The 15275-nt window shown below is 42.5% G+C and overlaps 1 protein-coding gene across 6 annotated transcripts in view; it reads right to left on the bottom strand.

Annotated features, from left to right (window-relative positions):
* The window catches only part of ATG16L1 (autophagy related 16 like 1), a 55352-nt gene that overhangs the window by 23780 nt on the left and 16297 nt on the right, over positions 1 to 15275 (bottom strand). Inside the window, exons 4-9 of one of the 6 annotated variants that reach the window (XM_068280695.1) lie at positions 14931 to 15004; positions 14544 to 14795; positions 12158 to 12223; positions 7714 to 7797; positions 5441 to 5500; positions 1728 to 1772 (exon numbers count right to left, since the gene is read on the bottom strand). In XM_068280695.1, the coding sequence (XP_068136796.1) occupies positions 1728 to 1772; positions 5441 to 5500; positions 7714 to 7797; positions 12158 to 12223; positions 14544 to 14795; positions 14931 to 15004 (581 nt within the window). The remainder of the gene's footprint in view (positions 1 to 1727; positions 1773 to 5440; positions 5501 to 7713; positions 7798 to 12157; positions 12224 to 14543; positions 14796 to 14930; positions 15005 to 15275) is intronic. The other 5 variants (XM_068280696.1, XM_068280697.1, XM_068280698.1 and 2 more) reach the window with 5 other exon arrangements.

Raw genomic sequence — 15275 nt, 5'->3', positions numbered from 1 at the left:
CTGAAAAGCAAGACAGCATTTATGTTAGAAACTCATCCCCTGCAAAGACTAGGTGTTGGTCCCTCCTGAAGACAAGCAATACCGTTTAGAAAAAAAAATGACAATACTGGGTTCTGAGGATTGCAAATTATAAAAGTAAAGCCATCATAGCATATGAATGCTGCTAAGGACTGAGCCACACTGCTTGCATTTGCACTTCAAAAACGCATTCTCATTCAATTGAATGAGAATGACAGTGATTTAGAAAAAAAAGTGGAAAAAAAAATACTAATCAAGCAATTCAAAAAATGTAGTGATTTTCAAACAAATGAGAACGCGTTTTTCAAAAATGCAACAAAAGCACAAAACCGCAGTCAGTGTGGATCAGCCCTTATTGCTGAACAATGCAAAGCACATAACATCTGCTATTGCCAAACACACATAAAATTTGCTTTCCTAATCATGCTATGAAATAACACGTCTTTTTCCATGTAGAGTATGAGCCAAGTTATGCCTGTGTTACAGCACGGATATTAGGAAACACAGTGTGAACATAATCTTAACCTGGTTTACAAAGAAGAAGCAAAAACAACAAACTGCAGAAGGGAAATCATTTTTAAAAAATTGGTTTCAATGTACGTGGGCGCTTAAAGTGGACCCAAATTAATAATACAATAAATAAAATCTATTTTCTAAATTATATTCATACATAGCCTTTTTTCAGCTGCATGACAACAAATATAAAATATTTTACATTTATTGGAGGAACCCCTCCACCAGTCTGCCGGATTCTGTCACGGCAATATGAAAGGAAGTTTCATATTGCTGGGACAGAATCCGGCAGACTGGTGGAGGAGATAAACAAAACAGGCTGCTACTGATGTCAAAGGGGAGGCGATCTCAGCTTGTGTGAGATTTCACATAGACAACGCCCCCGTGAGGGAGGGTAGCTGATGACAAACACACCCATGATCTAAAACCTCCTACTAAGCTCTGAAGTAAAGGCTGCTACCTGTATAACCCTAGTTATGAAAAGAGAAGGGTGAAAAGCATGCACTGAAATGCTCATAGGCTTGAAGGAGTGTTTATTTATGTATGTGTCAGAGTGGTGCAACTAAATATTTTGGATTAAGGCTTCTTGCACACCAAGACGTTGTGTTAGGTGCCACGTTAAGGTCGCATAACGTGCACCTAACACAACGTATGGTGCTGCAAAAGCCGACGGTAGAGTGAGCCGCGTTCGGCGGCTCGATTCCTATAATGTCTCCCAGAGTGGCGCTGATTGGCCAGCGGGACCACGTGATGCGGAGCGAGACACTCCGCATCACGTGGTCCCGCCGGCCAATCAGCTGCCGCCAGTGCAGTGAATATTAAGTAGCCATGTGCGCGGCTACTGTAGCTGGCTCTCCCCGCCTCCTCTCCGCCCCCCACTGCGCATGTGCAAACAGTCTAACGCGGCTATAGCCGCTCCAACGCCGTAGCATGCTGCACTTTGCACCGAACGTGCAGCATTACATGTAACGCAACGTGGGCTGTGTGAACAGCCCACTTGTGTTACATTGCTGTGCGTTGGGGGAGCGTTACAGGCGCACTAACGTGCGCCTGTAACGTCTTGGTGTGTAAGCAGCCTAAAAAAACTGTTTGGTTTGGGTCCGCTTTAAGTGCATTGTAAAAAAATAAATAATAAAAAAAGTCTTGCAGATTATGGGAGTTTGAATGAAAAGGAGTGCAACGAGAGGAAATATCACCTGGCAGTGTCAGTATGATGGCCCAAGAGGGGAGACTCAGACAAGCTGTAGGGAGAGTTCAGAGGTCAGCCAGGAACAGGAAGAGCAGGGAGGAAATCAGGAAACAGAAGATGGAGATTAACTCTCTAGGCACAAACAATGACACTCATGGGCACCAAACTGGAGACATGTACAGTTAGGTCCATAAATATTTGGACAAAGAACTTTTTTTTCCTGATTTTTGTTCTGTACATCACCACAATGAATTTTAAAATGAAACAACTCAGATGCAGTTGATGCGCATACTATCAAAACACTTGAATAAAAATTTCAGACAACTAAAGCATTTAACAATATAAAAATTGACCCAACTAGTGTTTTAATGAAAATAGTAGGACAACAATTCCCTGCAGCATACAGTGCATTGTCAAATAAATACATATGCAACTAAAGCATCTAGACGGAGCGATCCGGCGGTTCGATTAGTCGCCGGATCGACTTCCGCATCCCCGCGCGTACCTGCTGCGTCCCCGCTCGTCCGTCGGATTCGATACACGCACGTCCTCGCTTATCTTCCGCTCGATTCCCTGCTATTGTCCGCTCACGGGGGTCGAGCAGGGAAACGTCCGCGGCGAGATCGGACGGGTCGGTTCTTATCAATCAAGCCGCATCAGCGGCTCGATTGATAAGTAAGATCGGCACGTGTAGACCCAGCATAAAGCAGCCTACCAATGTATTGTAGTCTCTGCCTCAGCTGAAAATGTAAATATTGACAGGGGATTTGCACTCAGCTGAGAGGAAGTGGTAACAATGCACGTCTGCACTGGATCAGCCCCTGAATGTGGATATAAATTAGGTGCTCTTTCAACACGTAGGCCCTTTACCCACACATATGATATACTAGAGAAAACTTAATTGTTTTGGAGGAGGATGATGAACAAGTTCAAGTCATTGGTCACATAAGCAGGGAAATTGGCAATTGGGGCTGTTGAGTCCAAAAAAATGATGGACTGTTGGTAAGGTTGTAAGGAAGCATCTGTCTGCATGCGGATAGAGAAAGGTCATTTTGAATAACATTAAAGTACACCTGAAGTGAGTGTGATATGGAGGCGGACATATTTACTATTAGTAAATGCAGCTTGCCTGGCTGTCTTGCTTAGCCTCTGCCTCAAAGGCACTTAGGCATAGACCTGGAACAAGCCTGCCAAATCAAGTAATTCTGACTGGATTAGGCCTAATCTTGTTTCAGATGTGTGAGTCAAATACTACTGCAACCAACGAGATCAGCAGGACAGACAAGTAACTGGTATTGTTTAAAAAGAAATAAATATGGCAGCATCCATATAATTTTTAGTTCAGGTGTCCTTTACATAAAATAACTTCAACATCAATGACAATTATTTTAAAAAACATAAGTTTGCTTTCTTAAAACAGAAAGAATTTGCAATAATTCAGGTCAGAGTAAGCTTGAGATGTCTCCCAGTGCAACACTGCTGAATATATGCAATTAACCATTGTTGCCCTTAGAAGCTAAACACACCTCCAGAACCGCTGGAATGCAATGATGTGTCAGCTTGTAATTAGTACAGAGCCATAATAATCCAACATGCATACAGAATGTTTCGGATTGGTTGATCCTCATCAGTGCATGGCATGGATTACCTCCCTGGCGTTATAATCATTTCCAGATTTAATGTCTAAAAGCCATAACATTTTTTCACAAACTTTTAGACCCTAAAAACAGGAAGAAAAAAAACAAAAAACATACTGCAGCAGCTCCTGCATGAAACTCACTCAGGCACGGGATTACCACCCTGTTCTGCGGCTTTCCGTCCCGAACCTGACTCGGGATTACCGCTAAGGAGGTTAATGTGGCTCTATGGAGTAGGACTTGAAACACCCAGAGGTATAGACTAACCAGCAAGCTTATGGTGAACCAGAACTCATTGGAGTGTGATAGATTAGTAAATTGAGCAAACTCACTTTACCTTTACACTCCAGCTCCAGGCAAATATCTAAATATTCCATTTAGCAGAGTTCAAAATCCTGCAGTTTTTGTGTCAAGTTAACATTTCAAAAATTGTCATATGACCTGAAGCAGCAAAAGGTAAATTCGATAACCACTGGATTGTAGGCATGGGTCCGGCTTCGTTAAAGGACACTAACAGATAAAGTGAGTTTGCTCTGTTGGTAGACAATTAGGGCTCATTCACACTGAGCGTTTGCTAATTCTTTTTTCAGCGCTGGCGACTTTGCAAATCGCCCTAAAAGTGCTTGTGCAATTATTTCCTATGATAGTGTTCACATTAAGAGTTTCGATTTTCTGGAAATTCCAAACGCACTACATGTACCATTTTCTGAGCGCTTTGGCTCAATGGAAGGTATAGGGAAATCGCAAAGCGCTTGAAAAAGCACTGTATAGCGATTTCCCGAGCGCTTTTATGAATAAATATATTGGGCTTGATTCACCAAGCTGCACTGCTAAAGCAGGGCACCTTAATGTGAAGGAGCGCTCGCTGCTATTTAAGGAGCGTGCCTTCCTTAGATAGGAGCGTGCCTTCCTATACATAGTAACTATGCATAGGAAGGCACGCTCCTTACATAGCAGCGATCGCTGCCATTTAAGGCATAAATTAGCGGCCGCTCCTTCACATTAAGTGCCCAAATCAAGCCCAATGTATTTATTATTTTTTGGCTACCAGAGTTCACTTCCTGACTGACGCTGAGGGAAAAATAAATAAATAAATGGCTTACAAAGAGCTTTTCTAAGCGCAAAGCTTTTTTTTTTTTTTAAACTCCACAAAATTGTTCAGCGCTTGCGATAGCACTGCGATCTATAATGTGAACAAAGCCTTACAGTCAATCTTAGGTGCTTGCAGAGAAAAGTCTCTTTACACTGACCCATTCAGGACCGCTCGCCATTAACCGGTGTTTGAAGGGAAAAAAAGAACAGGTCTATATTTATCACTGATCGCCAGTACTGTTTCTGAGTTCCTAGACTTCTCAATCTAGCAGCTGTGAATGGTCAAAGCTTAAAACATGGAAATCAACCAATACAATTTTATCAAACAAGTTACCGTAAATTGTTTGGGTGGATTATATTATGCATTCCCTGCATTTTGGATTGTTGTCCAAAAACATACCACAGCAAGTACAGTATATCCAACTTTACTGCCAGAAAAAAATTCCTTCTTGCAGATTGCTGTCCTTTCATTCAATCCTTACAAGTCCTTCTAGGCAGTCTGTATAGGTGGCACAACACCATCCAACCAGAGGATACAAACCAGTCAAGACTAAGTCCTGCTCTTAAAACCATGAACACATACTGCATTCCTTTCACTATCTTTGGCATAGCTATGTCCTGTGACCACGTGGACATGGCAATATTATTGTTGGATTCAATTCAGAACCAGTTGGTAATCTGACACCCTTTCAGCAGTATATATTTGTCTTCAACAATAAAGTAAAAATACAATCAAGGATCGATAAACAATGGGTTTTGATGAATAAAGTTTGAAAGGGGCTCATGTACATGGGCTCGGTAAACACTTTTGCATGTGACTTAGATTCTATCAAAAAAAAAGGAGTCACAGCAAATTTCTGTTCAATCCTTCACCTGTTTTATTGCTCAAAACCTCTACTGTTTTCAGTAAAACTTCTATACAGCAGATTCAGTCTCATGGAAAACAAAACTCCTAACCACAGAGGTGTAATACAGAAAAATGCAGACCTACCCGAAAATATTAGTGATAGAATCCAGGAGGCCTCCTACGCCAGGCTGAGAGAGTCTCTTACTAGAGGAAGAGGGAGCACAGGAATAAGCCCAATCACAGGATCCAAAGCATCCCAATCAAATACGTATAAATCTCAATCTACAAAACACCACGGACGACATACAGCTATTGGACAAGACAAAGGGAATACCAATGAAGAATGCATCTTCAAAGGGAGAGGACTAGCCATGCATACTCTGGTGGTTTGTTTGCATGCAAGTCAATTTCAGATGAAAGCAAACATGACAGAGGACAACAGCAAGTGACTAGAATACTAGAACATTTTCTCCCCAGTAACCGGTAGCGTACATCACAAGAGGTGAGTGAAAAGACCACCACAAACACCACAATCTAGGAATAACACTGGAAGAACTATACCCACGTCTGGCTTTGAGGGCACAAATAACACATGCTATAAAGTGGACAATGCTATAATTGACCACTTCTATAAAAAGGTATTCATGTGATAAAGAAAACATCTGTATATTTATAAATGTTAAGCATGCCATAACATATTTTGAATACTTTACTCACATACCCATCTATTCACCTAGCTTTCACTGCCCCCCTAGTGCATGCCACAAGAATCCCCTTGAGATGTAATTGGACTGGGTAGTAAATAAGGATTTAGCTTTACAGTACATTTTTAAAAATAACTTCGGAAGTAATTCCCTCCACAGGTCATCAGAATGACTATGTTCCCCACTGGAGAAGCACCCCTGCTGCAATTAATTTAATCGCACTCTATGATGCACTGTGTTTACTATACCGAAGATACTGTTAAGAATTATTTAAAAGCATATTGTAAGCAAAGAAATTTGAATAAAAAAAATTGGAAATTGATACTTTTACATAACATCTCCTGAGTTCTCCTTTAGGATGGCAGGAGGCAGTCTGAAGTGCAAGCAACATCTGGCCACTTTGAAAAATGAGTTTTGGATGCCAATTTCATGCATGCAGTCTTGGGCTCAACCAGAAATTAGCTTTGGAAAGCCCTACTGTATGGATATTAAGGACACATTTTTTTTGTTCTCAAGACCATATTGGCATCATGGGTGTTTGATGCACCAACAGCTGTACAGTACACAGATGCATCTCTAGGCTCTAAACTGGAAATATTCAGCAGCTGGATTATGCCTGCACAACTCAGTTGGCTATCATCTTGGACAGCCTTAGCCACCACCAAAAGGCTTCCCCTTCCAGAGAGCAGTGAGGTGTACAGGTGATTTGGTCAAATACACACTGTTCTCTCCAGAAATATTGTCCAGCAGGGCGGCATGAAAAAGTAGCTGGTGGGGTGCGATGGGGGAATGCAGCACAATGCAACTCACAGCGTAGGAGGAGGATGAGGAGGCAAGCCTATGACAGCTGGCTGCTCACCAATATTAGCCAAATGAAGCACCCGGCTAAAAGAGCCTGGTGAGAACACAGACAGATGCATGAAGTGCTTAGACAGAATCGGTGAGAATTTTAATGTGCTGAAAAATAGAAAATCGCAACATTGTTGTAAATTTGCACACACATTATCATTGTGTATCTTGGCATATAGTGGAACATACAGTCCATAGACATATGCCAACACCCCAGCTGTTAGCGTGCATGTTGTCCAGTAAAGCACACATGCTACATGTTATTCCGACCAAATTCATCGCACTGCAAATGCACCAATGTGTGAGGACATCGATAGTTAAAATCTACTCCCAGTTTATGTTTGCCTAACACTGACAGAGCATACATTAACTTCTGTCCGCTGGTACAGCTCACTCGCCATGCTGGCAGCATGACAGCAGAGCTCCTTGAGCCGGTCAGGAGCAGATTACATTGGCTCACATTGATCACAGGGTCAGGAGCCAATGAATTCTGCTCCTAGCCGGCTCACAGAGCTCTGCTGTCATAGTGATGGGTAAGACAACAGCTGCGATTCTGTGCACCGAGATGTCGGTATGCAAGCGGTTAATCTACCAATGTTAGTTTCCATATTTGGGCGAGTGGAGGGAATTGGTGAAGTTAGAAGAAGGCGTGAAAACATTAGAATACCAAGACGATACAGAATTAAAGATGCACCACAATTGTTAATGGTTAAGTATAGTGACACAAAATAGATTTAGCCCTCGGAGGAGAAAAAAAAAAAAAAAGTCGTCACACGGCTATAACATAAATCCTCATCTTTCTGAGGACACCTGTAAAATCACTCATCCAAAAGCACAAGCATACTAGGAGGAGTCCTCACTCACCTGGAATTGCGCCCCACGGCTGGTGCTGCTGCAACATCCCCCGAGGGATCAGCATTATCACTCAGCACCTCTATATCATCATCTCTGCAGAAGGGGAAACACACACCCTATTGTTAATCTATTCCAGCTACTGGAAGTCTGTTAACAAGTGCCTACATTAGCATAATGCCTGGTACACATTATGCAATTTCCCATCAGATTGGCGGGTCGAGACGAAAATTTCCAACAGGTCTGATCACTTCTGTACAGAATCGATCGGGAAGTTGATTGGACCTGTCGGAAATGATCGATTCGACCCATCGATTTGATGGGAAATTGCATGTTGTGTATCAGGCATAATACACACAATACACAGAACTATTCCAAGACTTAGAAGAAGAAACACATATAAGCCGTTGCAAAACATACAATAGAGAGAGGCAGACAAGGACATTGAGAAGGAGAAGGAATTCAATTGGGCGAAGTACATACATCCCTCCTCCCCACCACCTCCACCAAGTGTATAAGTGTTAAAGCCTGCAAATGACATACTGACAACTCACCGAAACCTGCCCCACTAGCTGCTGAACTTATGCTTCACACAGACAACAGTTTGAAACGTTTTTTTAAGGCTTCATTCATAACATATTGGTTTATTGTCCATTAGTGCAGATCCACTTTAAAGTCTAAAGTGCCTACTTCCTCCACGGTTTGGTCCCCGCCATTAAAGGATACCTGAAGTGAAATGTGACATGATGAGATAGACATGGGTATGTACAGTGCCGAGCACACAAATAACTCTGCTGTGTTCCTTTTTTTTCCTTTCTCTGTCTGAAACAGTTAAATATCAGGTATGTAAGTGGCTGACTCAGTCCTCAGACAGAAAGTGACTACAGTGTGACCCTCACGAATAAGAAATTCCAACTATAAAACACTTTCCTAGCAGAAAATGGCTTCTGAGAGTAAGAAAGGGATAAAAAGGGGAATTTCTTATCAGTGAGGGTCACACTGTAGTCACTTCCTGTCTGAGGACTGAGTCAGACATTTACATACCTGATATTTAACGCTTTCAGACAGAAAAAAAATAAAAAGGAACACAGCATAGTTATTTGTGTGCTAGGCACTGTACATACCCATGTCTATCATCATGTCACATGTCACTTCGGGTATCCTTTAAAAAGGCAAGTAAGGAACTGCATTCCACCAAAAATTGAGCCTAGTATACACCAGGGATAGTAGACTGACTATAGTAACGATTAGACTGTGAGCTCCTCTGAAAGACTATATGTTAAGTGCTGTGAAAGAAGTCAGCACTACATAAATGCATAATAATATAAAAATAAAGCAGTAAAGAGGCAGGCATGGCTGGAGATAAATGTGGATGTAGATGGGCTGGATAGGATGCAGAAGCTAGTTGGAAAGAACATGTGCCAGCCCAATGCAGAAGGGGCTTTTAGAGACAGAACAGAAGGCGAGGCTAAAAAAGATATGTAAATCTGGTTAAGCGGGGGGCCCCTCAAAAAAGCTCAAGATATTAACAAAGAAAAGAGATGTAATGAACGGCTACTATTTTTGACCAGTTTCCCCCTCCCTCACCCATGAAAAACCATGGAGAGGCTATGGGCTCAAAGTTTCTGCACAGTTTCTACAAAGTTTCTGTTGATCCTGCAATTCTACAACACACTGCAATTGTTGCTTCACTGTTGCCAATAATGCCAGTGGAGTTATACAATGTATAAAATGTTTCAGTGGCAATCACCACACAACTATTCATGCAAAAATATATGCATGAACCATTCCATGTGCATTTAGGCCTTTTGCACACTACATGCAATTTCGATGCGATTTTACATAAGATTCCGATTAACGGTTTTTAATCGGTACTGCATGCTGCGTTTTTATCTGAGTTTCTTTTTTTATTTTGATAGCATCCATGAAAAATCGGAATCGCAAATCGGATGTGCAGTGTGTAGGGGGCATTAATGTGCATGTGCAAGAGCACTGGCCATGTCAGATGCCATACTCTATCATGTATTTTGGATAGTATTTACAAGAGATGCTACTTTATGCATAGTTAAAAGCCATGGGGGGGGGGGGGGGGGGCACATAGAGGTGAAGCAGATGAGAGATCGGCAACCAATAGGCCCTGCATAGAGTCTTTTAGTGAACTGGCAGGTGCAGTGCTAAATAGGGCCACCTGTACAAAAACTGAGATTTTCACCCAATCCTGCATAATTTCTGGAGTAAGATTCACTTTACAAAAACAGATGTCATGGCTACAAAGCAAGGACAGTAAAAGCACATCTGTATAACTTACCTTTTCTCTTCCTTTTGTGTTTTCAAGCAGCATGGTGCATTTTGTACTAGGCTCAACTCAGCCAAGATGACCGTCCAGGGCTGTCTCAGAAGACCTAGAGTGTACCTAGAGTGTGTACAGGCATCCTCTGAGATCACCTAAGGGTCTAGCATTCAAGCAAGAGCGATGGCCGAGCACCCAGTCCCCTCCTTACATCACCCATCGGAAGCTGATTCATCATAAACTAAGTCTTCATCCCTCCTCCCCATTGCAACAGGCGGTAGCTGAGGATATGAGCTCATGCCCAGGTCTGTCACCAAAGGAATAGAATCACAATTTCTATGGGCAACCATTACAATCTTACATAATATACAATAAAAACTTGTATGGCTACTCTTTACAGCCCACAGAATTATCCCACACAGGTTCCCCCAAGCTCATAGTACTGCATTACTTGAATCTGTCACATGGATATGGTAGATCATCAAATTCAAAAGGTTTCTAGTGAGAAAAGGTATGTTATGCTTACTAAGCTGCCCACAGAATGAATACTGCAGAAAAAAAAGAAATGTGCCGTTTGCTCCGTCTTATCAACTGTACCTATTGATTAAAGAAGAATCTGAGATAGACTTCCCTACAAAGTGAAGCAGTCCATCAACCTTATCAGAAACCTCATGAAATAGTTTGCAGTGCAGGTTTTTGGTGTGGCTACACTTCAAGAGACACTGAAGTCTCCTAAAATCCAATTTTTTATCCAACATTTATCTTCAACACCATCAGCCCTGCTAAAAACGTTGCATCCCTGCGGCAGAAAGCGGTTTACAAACCCCCCAAATCCCTGAGGAAAAATGCGGGGAGTGCTTCCACAGAGGCAGAGCTTTGGGCTGTAAGCTCTGCCTCCATGCGTGTCAATCCCTGCCTCTCCCCACCCATCTCAGTCTTCCTTTACTGAGAGGGGCGGGGAAGAGGCGGAGATCCGCAGGGATTGACGTGAATCGAGGCAGAGCTGCAGCTCAAAGTTCTGCCTCCCCGGGCAGCAAAATCCACAACAAAGTAAGTTGTGGATTTTTGCCTTGGCATTAGGGGGGTTTGTAAACTGCTAATAGACTACTTGCCTATTTTATGTAGATAAAATTGCTTACCTAGATAAACTATAATTGATCACATGTCGATCATACTACCTGGCACATAGAGTGTTTGGGGCTGAAGATTTATTTCCCCTTTGGAATGTCCAAGCATATATTTGTTGAGGTAACTGTATAAAAAGCAGTTTTATACCATATGCGATTTCACAAGTTTGTCTCGGGCAGCAAGAAGTCTAGAACTGGCCCTGAATGGTGCTCTCATTTATACTAATCCATTTAAATCCCAATGGTACAAATGGTTATTGGATAACAAATAAAATCTACTTTTGAAAGTATGTTTCAACCTTGAGTTCAGATTTAGGTTGAATATTTTCATTTAGATATAGGCATCCTTATGTCTTTCTCCAGGTTCGAAGCACATGTATATTTTTATCAATCCGGATACACCATCAAAGTAACAAACCTTCAAAAGTGCCTACTTCTCATCTCCATATCATTGCTGATATCTTGGGAAACACACACAAGCAGGCATCACTTGCCCAAAATAGGGTCAACACGCTCACTCACCGCTAGAGCCTATACTAGCTATCTGAACTGACTGACCGAATTACCGTATATACTCAACTAGAAGTCTAGTAGTTTAGGTCTGACGCAATAAATATGGGTCGACTTATACACAAGTCACAAGCAACACTGAGTAATAGGTGTGCTGTTTGTGACATTCCTATTTGCACCAATTTACACACTGGTAAGTGACAGTTTGATAAAGGAAACGGCAAGTAGGCGCAGGTCTGTAAGTCCTGGCCACAACAATTAACAAGTAAAGGGGCGGGGGGGGGGGGGGGAGGAATACTTGGATACAGGAAGGGGAGTGAATAATTGCTGCACTTAGGGGCCCGGTGGCGTTATTGGCTGCACTTATGTGACAGGAGGGGGTTAATGCCTATAATACAGTATGCACAGCAGTCATTAACCTCTCCAGGTCCCCAAGTACAGTCATTAACTTTGCTTTTTACTGACTTGAGTCAAGTCATTGATTCCAGTGTCTTGGCTATTAACCCACAGCTCATGCAATCAAACTTACTGTTCTACAGACAGCGGTTCCTTGGCAGCTTCTGCCAGCTGCTCCTGAAGTCGAGCCTGACGCTTCCTACAAAATGTAAGAAACATTATAAACAAGTACAATCTACTAACTTTCAGTTACAGTAGGTTGTATTGGCTGCACAGGAAGCATCTTACATTATCATTGCTTGTCACGTATTTGCATGTTTGTGCAACCATCTTCCTTTCCATGATAATTGCTTCTCTATTTTTTTCTGTACTAAGGTTATCCCAAAATGTCTTAAAGAGAACCTGAGGTGGCTTGTAAGAGTCCTATTAGCTCACAGAGGCTGGGTCTGCATCTAATGCCCAGCCTCTGTTGCTACATCTCCCCCCAGGCCCCCCCCCTGCGCTCTGCTGTCCCCCATAAATCTAATGCCATGCTAGCGACATCGCTAGCAGGCTGTTACATCTGCACTGTCACTCTCGCTGCCCCCCTAGCAACTAGGTGTTGCGCATTTTAGGAAAGGGGGGGGGGGGGGAGAGAGAAGCACAAACATGTTATGGATTTTTCTAATAACCTCAGACTTAGTGTAGATGCTGCAGTTGGCCACAGTATTCCGATAGGACCATCGTGTAAACTCTTCCCACCTAGTGATCTTTTTCCACTGCAGCCCCCAAGACTTATTAAAAAATCAGTGATCCAATCACTGATTGCATCACTAAAGGCCCATTTAGAGAAAAAGCACATCTATAGGCTTTAGGAGTGAACTGTGGGCTCTGTTATAATGAGTCTCGATTGCCCTCCAGCTCATCAGAGACTGCTAATTATATCTCCAGCCACAGAAATAGGACAGTATTGCTTTTCATGAAGCCAGGATAAAATCCAATAGCCTTTGATTTTTAGAAATTGTTTCCATTACATCCTGACATTTTAATGCAGAGATTGCTGTACAAGAGCCATTCTTCAGCCTCACCCAGATCGTTTTGTTGTTTTCATAGTAAATGCACATTGCAAGCGGCAGCTAAAAACGGGTGCTCAGGGAACATTACTAGCAGTGACATCAACACACCTTCAGCAGAAAACATTTCACAATGGCTTTATAAAGAACAGGTTTGCTCAATTCGAAGAGAGAGGGAGGCTGGCTATGCAGTTCCAAAATGTAAATACAAAGAGGGTTCACTTACAGTGCGTGTTGTGGAGCGGGTACTTGGGCGCTGGGACAGCTGACCACACTATTGCTTTGCGCCACTGGTGCTTGTTAACCAGCATTCACCAACTTGCATGTACAGAGTTCTGGATCCTAAGGAGGCTTCCCCAGTCCTCTTCAGCCTCCTGAATCCCACGCAGAAAGCCCTCAAACTCCACATGTTGGAATATTTACCTTCAGGGCTCCAGCGCAGGCACAGTAGAATACTTCCAATCGGGCTCTGGCGGAAAAAGCCAAGCCCTATCAGGTTTACGCCACTGCGCAGTCCATTTGTATCTGTGCAGTAGAGTGGACCCCGATCTGGTACGGCCATTTTCAATCAAGCGGAAAGCTGATCTACCGCATGATTGTTCAGAGTATGTGGCTAAAAGTATTAAAGAGAGGATCAGCAGCACAGTCAGGAAACTGGAATTACTTAAAAAGAAACAGTTATGGCAGCCTCCATATCCCTCTTACTTCTGGTGTTCTTTAAAGTGAAACTCTTCTAAACGATGACTTGAGAAGAATACCTCACCTTCTTTAAAATCTCACGATTCTCCAATTCTTTTCTCCTCGGATCCATCACTCAGCCCATACTACATTGCTGCCAATTCCTGTCCCTTCAGCAGAGGGAACGTCAAGATGACAATGGTTCTGCCAAAGCCACTAACCTGTAACCTGCTTTCTACTGTGCGGAGCTCCGCCACAAAGGGGAGGTGACAAAATCTGGCATAGTTCAACTCCACAACATCTCTGGTAATGGCATCCATGAGCACAGTGGTGATGGATCAGAGAAAAGGATCATCAAAAAAAACAGTGGCACTGCTACATGAGACTTCAGTAAGCATTTCTCATGTTTTGACTTTCACTTCTCAAACAGAACAAAACATGAGCAAGTTGAATGTTTTCCAGGATTCTCATCCACAAACCAACTCAAATTTCCCAGCAGGTGCCAATCATGGTCTTCAAACATTGCAAGAGGTTCTATCAAATAATAAAAAGCATTTCAAATTGAATTCTTCTGGCAATAACAGCTCGGGGAGACTAGCATACAGGAAGTAGTCTCCCCTCATTTTCAACACATTTTGGGGATGGTTCAAACTAGAGATGGGACGAAGTCAAAATTTCCTTGAATCCGAATTCAAGGAATCCAAAAAAGGATTCTCAAATCTCTCGAACCTCGAATCCTGTACATAAGAATTGTGTGATGCGTATAAAAAAAGAGAAAAGAAATCTTACTTTGAGTCTTTCTCATTTTCAGCATTGAGGCGGTTGGCCTCCTGAGCCTTCTCTGCCATCCAGCGAGTCACCAGTTCCTGGTTGTCCTCTGCGGTTTTCCGCAGCTTCTCCTCCAAGGCGTTAAAGGTTATCTGCAGAGCGTCGTACTCGTCTTTTAAAGTCTGATTTGCCCTCTCCAGCTCTTGGAGTTTATTCCGCAAGTCCTGGCACTCCGTTTGTAATGTACTGATGGTGCGGTTGTACTCCTCTATACTGCAATAGGGACAGGGAGTAGTAGGGTGAGGAGCGCACAAAAACTGGCATATGTCCAGGAGAAACACAAGAGAAAGGCAGGGGTGCAGCAAAGTATATTAGATAAAATTAAAACACAATTGGCTTTTCACTCACGTTTCCTTGTTAGCCTGGATTTCTTTGTCCTTCTGCTGCATTTGGCTGTTCAGTTCTATAACAGTCTGAGCCAGCTGATGGGGGAGAAATGAACCGTTACTGACAGCCCATAGAAAAGAGATCGAAAAGTACAGCTCAAATGGGCATCTTCCCTAAGGCTACAGCAAACTGCTACTACTAAACAGTTCAATATCAATCTAAGATTAGTGACAACAGACCATATATTAAAAAAAAAAAAAAAAAAAAAAAACACAACTTGAACACGGTCACAGCTGGAAAGCTGATGCAGAATTATGCAAATTTGTGCAGCTAGAAAAATAAACCAATGAAATCCCACCTTGGTTT

The sequence above is a fragment of the Hyperolius riggenbachi genome, chromosome 4 (genome assembly GCF_040937935.1).
Source record: "Hyperolius riggenbachi isolate aHypRig1 chromosome 4, aHypRig1.pri, whole genome shotgun sequence".
In the NCBI taxonomy this organism is placed as follows: domain Eukaryota; kingdom Metazoa; phylum Chordata; class Amphibia; order Anura; family Hyperoliidae; genus Hyperolius; species Hyperolius riggenbachi.
The sequence above is the reverse complement of the archived record's forward strand: the minus strand, read 5'-3'. Positions and strand labels throughout refer to the sequence as shown.